The following is a 7,253-nucleotide window of genomic DNA, read 5'->3' as shown; positions in this document are numbered from 1 at the left end:
GAACATATTATCTAATAACATTTCAACTGGTTGTACCATGTCACCCTCATTAAGAAATGGAGAGTATAGAATTGATGAGCGGACTTACGGGGAGGCAAACATCTCTTTTAATTAGTTTTAGTTTCAAATCAAAACGTTATATTGTTGTAGAGCGTACACATAGTCTACATTTACACCAAACACATTTGTCTATACTTCGCTTGATTCACATTTCAATAAAATGTATGTATATACATCCGCGGATATATATATTTTTGGTGTAAAATAATTTTTTTCAACAAAATAACAATTATTTTCGTTTCTGTCCAGAACCTACAATAGTTAACGAACCAATCTCTTTCGAGATGTAGTGTTTTTAAGGTTACCCGAGTAATTTCAGGTTTATAGAATAGCCGAACATTACTTTCTACTTGCAAGTTGCTACAGGTGACGAATTTCCCTAGACCTGTATATATTTATATACAGAAAGATTTAGGTAAGTAAATTTGTAATGTGTTTATTTTGTACGAGTCACAATTATGGTCATTGGAACTAAACTTACGGCGACAGCCCAGAAATTTCCTATAATATAACAAAGACAAGTATATTTTTAAGTTATTTTTTTATATGGTTTGTTACGTAACTTTGCGTTGTTTAGTTTATAATGACATACCGGAGATAATCGGAGACATCTGTCTTCCAGGAACATTGGCTGGGGTTTATAATTAGGTATAATTAGGTTGTAAACACTTTATTAATCATTAAGAACCATTTATAAACCAGTTCTAACATAGTTTTCATACATCAACACAGGCTCACTATTTGGCAAGATGACTAAGCCTTATATTGGTTACCTAGCTTACTTCGTCTTCTTCATCAGCCAGCATCCTTGGTATCTGTTGTTCACTGAGTTGATTCCCCCCCCCTTCCATCTTGATGTTTCTTGGCATCTCTTTATGACCATTTATTTATGAGTTACTAACATTTATAGTTGCCAAAAGGGATCCTTGTTGTAGAGTGTAAAACACATTCCCATTTATTAATGAGTTACTACCATTTCTAATAAGGCTTAGCAGTACAGATACATGTGGGTTCACTATTTGGCAAGCAACCGGTAACAGTTGCCCTGTTTATCTCATGTCTTATAAAAGCTTATGAAGGATTTATAAAGTGTTCACAACCTAATTAATAAATGAATTACAAACTATTCGTAAACCCTTTATAAGGGTAGTCTTATTGTAAAGTGGTACCAAATATTGAATCAAGGTCAAATTTGATCGTTCTCTGCGGTGTATCAAAGTTTAGTTTTATTTCCAACGTGGACAGATTAGATTTGACGGCGTTCTTTGCGACAGCTCTTGTTCAATCATCATTTGATTAAAGATTGCCGACATATATCCTTATAACACATGACTTACTAGATGTGTTTTAGAGCCACTTAAAAACAAGATTAGACCAATTTAAATGCTGTTCAGGAAGATGTTGTACCGATAGGGCAGACAACACCTTGTCATACTGGTACTGTAATGCAATGCTTTATATGGAAATACATGTTTACAATGCACTTGTGTAAAGCTGAAGGGAATTGAATCTCTGTGCTGCGTTAAGCTGAATTCATTAAGGTACCAATCTGGGATGCAGAATGAAATCCCTGTATTGATTTAAAAAGCCAAAAATACCTAATGGGCTCATTAAAGTCCAAATACATCCTGAATGAGATACTGTAATGCATGCTTTAAAGGGCTGACATATATAAATATATGTCTTTCTAAATCCATTCATTAAACATTACACAATAAACCATGCTCAGTGTTAATACCAGTAACCTTGGATTTGAATGCTGTCGGTCTTAAAGGATATTATATTCTGTTTCTGTTCATATTAAAAAATCCAATAAAAAAATATACCAACAATGCATTGAAACGCCTAACAAATATTACCTGTATGGCCTCTATTAGCCTCTGTAGCACAGAAGTCCATTGTAACCGAAATCTATTAAAACCATCGAGTCACACTGTTTAGTCATTACCATGGACACACACAAACAAACACACACACTCCTACTGTTTGAGTGAGGCTTTGTCAAATCTGCAGTACCCAGCTGTTACAATAACTGATGCAAGAATGAAACCACAACTTGTTGAGCTGTTTTAATGATTTATTACGGTGGATAAGTCAGAAAGTATTTTAGAGATGCACTGTTGGTTTACATTTTTTCATATGATTTCCTGACAACAACAATATGGAATATTGTACCTTATCCTCATTCTTTGTGCTAGAATTCTGTTAAGTAGCGTTTTGGAAATTGCTCTTAACCTTCAGCCTTGAGATTCAGAGTCCACAGGTTCACCCTTTAGGATATATTTCTCATCTCCCCTTTAGGATATATTTTTATGATGCTGAGCTCCCGTCCTGTCAGCCCTTGGTTACAGTGAGTGCAGTGTGAAAAGGGCTCATTAGTTTGCGGGCTTTTATTGGCGGCGATGGGAGTGGTTACTTTACAAATGTTAGCCTTTTTCTTTAGGAGGCGTACTCATACTCTTCAGCACTGCGCCTTCCAAAGTCCATCCAGCCTTGGTAGTCTCTGTCCGTTATCCTGTGGGCGGGGGACAGGCCGCTGGCTCTGCTGCTGAGGGAGGATCTGCTCTGGTAGGGGGAGGCTGGGGGAGGCAGAAACAGGAGGATGTGATGAGGGCAGGAAGGGGAAAACATGATTGCATGCACATTTTTCTACCTATATATGTCAAATGAATATATAAGAGGTTGTTGAGTTAACTCATGCTGAATTGTTTTGATTATACCCCCCGCCAGGTGAGCTCTGCAGGTCTCCCAGTCACACAGTGTTAACTTGAAGGAGCAACAGAGACACAGCGACAGAGAGAACGGAGTGGGGGGTCAGGGGACCAGTGGAGGGGGAGGTATGGGAGGAGATAGAGAGCTGGAGGGAGGCGGGACATGGCATATGGTGTGACTATGGGCTCAGCATGAGTGACGGCAGATAGAAATAACAGGACCAAGAGGAGAAGACGTGAGGATTGTTTTCTTGGGATGACTAAAGGGAGAGATGTTTTTTTTCTAATACTTTCTATCAAAACTCTCGCTGTACATGATCCGCTCACCTTTCCTGGAGAGCAGTCTGGCCAGGAGCTGGCTCAGGCTGATCCGAGCATCTGCGTTCTCTTGGGATGGGTTGTAGTTGGCGAGCTGCTGAGGGGGCGGGGGCCGAGCGGGCCAGGCGTGTGTGGTGGGGTGAGGGGGGAGGCATGCTGTCTGACACCAGAGCCTCACCCTCTGCTCTCTGGGACTATAGTGTAAAAGACAGGGAGAGAGATTAGGAAAATGTCAAATCCTGAAATTATGGTTGCATAATCTTTTGGTATTGACATAACCATGATATTAAAATAAATGTCATGTTAATAATGAGTGCTTTATATTATGCCTAATGCTTTCTCTACATCTTTGAACTTGTACTATGAGTTCAATTCATTTGACAAAAAACAAACAACTGATAGCATTTTTTAAATTATGTTTTCTACAACTATTGCAAACATATTGTTCTTGTGAATTGTCTTGGACACAGTCATCTTGTAGAGAAATAGATTCAAGAGTATCTTTAACTCAACAACATCAACCGATAAACAAAAACAAAATCATGTTTCTCTGACTGTATGGTGCAAGTGTTGCTGTCTGTAGAATAATTTAGTAGTGATGGAGTGTGTGTGTGTGTGTGTGTGTGTGTGTGTGTGTGTGTGTGTGTGTGTGTGTGTGTGTGTGTGTGTGTGTGTGTGTGTGTGTGTGTGTGTGTGTATCTTACCATGGATTGTGAGGGCAGACTCAGGGAGCCGCTGGACAGAGCAGCCAGGAGAACAACACACACACAGATCCCTACATTCATGGCTGACGAGAGAGAGAAAAAGAGAAAAAATAACAGAGTTAAAGGAAATCCTTGACACTTAAAGGGGCCATTTTATTAGATCATCGCTCTTATTTCGCCCCTGCTCTTTATTCCCTTTTATTGTGTCCCTTCAGCTCATTATACATCTGTTTGGGAGGGGTGGTGGTGCAATATGGGTTTTGCAGAAAGCAGCAATAAATCAATTCAAAGTTGTTGAAGTAAAAGTGGTAATTGGGCGGTGGGGGGGAAGTATTAACCTTTGATGGATCAGCTGTTAACTGATCATGATCTTCTGTTCAATTTAGAATTCAACACATACAAGCAATTGGTGTGCCTTAGCTGTAATGAATGTACATTCAGCTATGTGAGAATCCCAAAGGAAATACACCAATTATCTCCAAATCTTATTTTTGCTCTGTGGTGTTTTTTTTAAGGGTCCATATGAGAGTCAATGTTAGCATGAGAGCACTGACAAAGGACTTGAGGCATAAATGTATTGACAAATTAAATAAAGAGGAAGAGAAACAAAAATCTGTTTCCCTTTTATCTGCTTAACACCAATTAACTGCTACAAAAAGCAGTTCTCTATTATTGAAAAAAGGAAAAACGACATAAAAGACAGCATTATAAAACATTTGTCAAACTAATTTGCTAATTTGCTATTATCTTGGAGCCTCTCAAAGCAGCATATTAGTTTGTGATGGATAGCGCTTAACGCCAGACATTTTTTCCAGAGCAAATCATCCAATTATTAGTTGAAGCCAACAACAGCAGCCGCTCTGAGGTTCTCAATCTCCAATAGATGTCTCACTCTGAGTGCCTCAGTGTTTCTGTGCCGTCCTCTGTGGATACATGTCCACTATTACTCAGGGTCTTTACACAAACGCTCCCTCCTTTTGTCTTTGAAGCTCCAATTCCAGGGAAACTGCTTTTAAAATGTTTTTTTTTTTCAACAAATAACGTCCTCTCCATACAGATGCATAATCAAGACTTATTCTCCTCCTCACTGGACATAACAATGACAAACATAATCCCTAAACATGGATTTACAGTGTTAAGCATATTGAAATCAAAAACCTTCACCAAATGATATCTAAAAATTATTTTGTGTTATTTTATCAATATAAAAAGGCCATTTGAATAACCATGTTTTAATTGACACAGTGGTGATGTAAACAGCCATTCTCTTGATGCTAATATAATTCTTGTTAGCAGCTGGTCATCATATCGAATTCATTATTCAATGAGCTGGTAATGATGTGGTACTGTAATGCGTCTGAAGCCCTCTACTCAAAAAAATTAATAAAAAGGGATTTTGTTTTTCAAACACCTCCATGGTCAGTTTTTCCACAGAGATGAATATTCAGACTTACTTGGACACTAGTTGCAGTTTCCCCCCGACGATTATTAATGAGCACAATCCTGTGTATGATCTTTGCAGCAATAATAACTAACCTAGCAAGCAAATAATAATACATACAATTATTATTTCACAAACACATTTCTGAATTCATGGTAATCCTAAAAGAAAAACCGAATTCCAATGTCGTGCTCTGATATTTTGACACCCGGATAGTAAAAAACATGTGTCCTTAAACAGCTTGATTATCCTTAGATTGTAAATCTATCACCTTGAATTATTAATTGTTACATATTTCAAAGGTAATGTCCTTAAAATACTTCAAAACATATCAGCTGCTTCTCATTTTAAATTATGTTTGAGAGTGGCATCCCCCTTGAAAAAAATTAGAAAGAAATTAGAAATATTGAATGAAAATAAACCAAATTTCAAAAGATTAAACCTCTTATTCAGAGAAATTATTAAAATATGAAATCAAAACTCCAATAACCTTCAGTATAATAAGTCCTCCTGCACCAGAAAAACTGGACACAACTATGGACACACTTTTTATAATAATTTTCTTACTCTTACCTGCAGTTGTTGGTGAAGACGGGAGATGCTGAGTCTGAAGATGCTGAGCTCTGCTGCTCCAGAGTTCAGGATGTGAGTGAGTGTGTGAGAGAGGAGATCATGTCTTATACTGACACACAGGAAGGGGGAGGAGCCTGATGCTGGCACAGAAACGGACAGTCCTGACGTATTTGTGGACGCAAACCAACGTGCACACATATTGCAAACGCATTCAGACAAACACACAAAAAAAGGTTATGACAAAGGTTGCTGCTTCAATTGTGTGGCCTGTTTCTAGAGCACCTGTGTGAGAAAGAGAAGAGGAACACACACACACACCACACACACACACACACACACACACACACACACCCCACTTTGATGGTGTGAACCAGGGGCGGACTGGGGGGGAAAAGTGGCCCGGGGATTAATTGACAGACAGGCCCACTTAATGCGCGAGAAGTATCTGCCGGCCGGCGATGAAAGTATGTTACTTAACAAAAAACCCTATGCATTTTATGTTATTTTGGACAATTATTCATATAGTAATCACATTACCTGAGCCCTTGAGTTGCCTAGCAAAATAGTTTGCATATAACAGCATTTAGTGATTTTAATGTTAACAAATCATTGATGCAATACCATTTTGACCCAATTTGCCTGACTTGACACATGGAATAAAACATGGGCGTAGGAAGCACCCTCAATGTGGGTGAGACAATTTAACAGGGGGTGTGGGCAGGTGGTGGACCTCACCTCCTCTAGGGGGGTCCGGGGGCAAGGTCCCCCGGGAAGATTTTTTTTTAAATGTTGAAGTTAAATGCATCAATCTGGTGCACGTTGAGAGCAAAATTAGGGACTAAATCTGTGGCAGTCAGTAGGGGCTTGGACTGTGAGCCGTAGGGTCGCCGGTTCAAGTCCCCGACCAGACCTACATTTGGAGTGTGGACTTCTACTTTGAGAGGTCCCAGTTCACCTCCTGCCCTGCCGTGGTGCCCTTGAGCAAGGCACCAGACATCCCCCTTCCCCCCTCACTCCCATTGCTTCCCGGGCGCTGTACAATAGCTGCCCACTGCTCCTAGCTAGACTCCTGGTACTAGAATGGGTTAAAAGCAGAGAACACATTTCACTGTGTGTGCTGTGTGCTCTGCATGTGTGACCATTAAACAGGGTTTCATCCCTCCCAATTCTTCTTCAACACCCATATAAAACAGAACTTTAAACAGATTTACTTTTTCTTTCAACATTTATTTGAACAGCAAGTGAAGGCAAAAGTGACTGCACCCAAAACAATAAACCTGCTAGCTAACTAGCCTAAACTCAGTAACAGAATGTGGGCAACACGTTCTTCTCCACAGCCGCGCGACCTCTGAGTCAGACGTCACTTCCCCCTTTTCTATCTCCTACGGGTACAGCCGTACAGCCACTCCCCCTGAACCCTGTTTCCCTGCCAACCCCCCCCCCCCC

General features: G+C 39.8%; 1 protein-coding gene across 1 annotated transcript; it reads right to left on the bottom strand.

The window, feature by feature from the left end:
• Nucleotides 1-2,124: 2,124 nt before the first annotated feature.
• On the bottom strand, nt 2,125-5,879 carry LOC104959672 (cholecystokinin-like). The gene is given in 5 exon segments (XM_010787575.1): nt 2,125-2,639; nt 3,099-3,187; nt 3,189-3,283; nt 3,794-3,876; nt 5,808-5,879. Coding segments are annotated over 4 exon segments (405 nt in total). The 5' UTR covers nt 3,875-3,876; nt 5,808-5,879; the 3' UTR covers nt 2,125-2,499.
• Between the last annotated feature and the right edge of the window lie 1,374 nt (nt 5,880-7,253).

Source organism: Notothenia coriiceps, unplaced genomic scaffold, assembly GCF_000735185.1.
Source record: "Notothenia coriiceps isolate Sejong01 unplaced genomic scaffold, NC01 NC01_scaffold00001209, whole genome shotgun sequence".
Taxonomy (NCBI): domain Eukaryota; kingdom Metazoa; phylum Chordata; class Actinopteri; order Perciformes; family Nototheniidae; genus Notothenia; species Notothenia coriiceps.
Note: the sequence above shows the minus strand (reverse complement) of the source record. Positions and strands in the feature narration are given on the sequence as shown.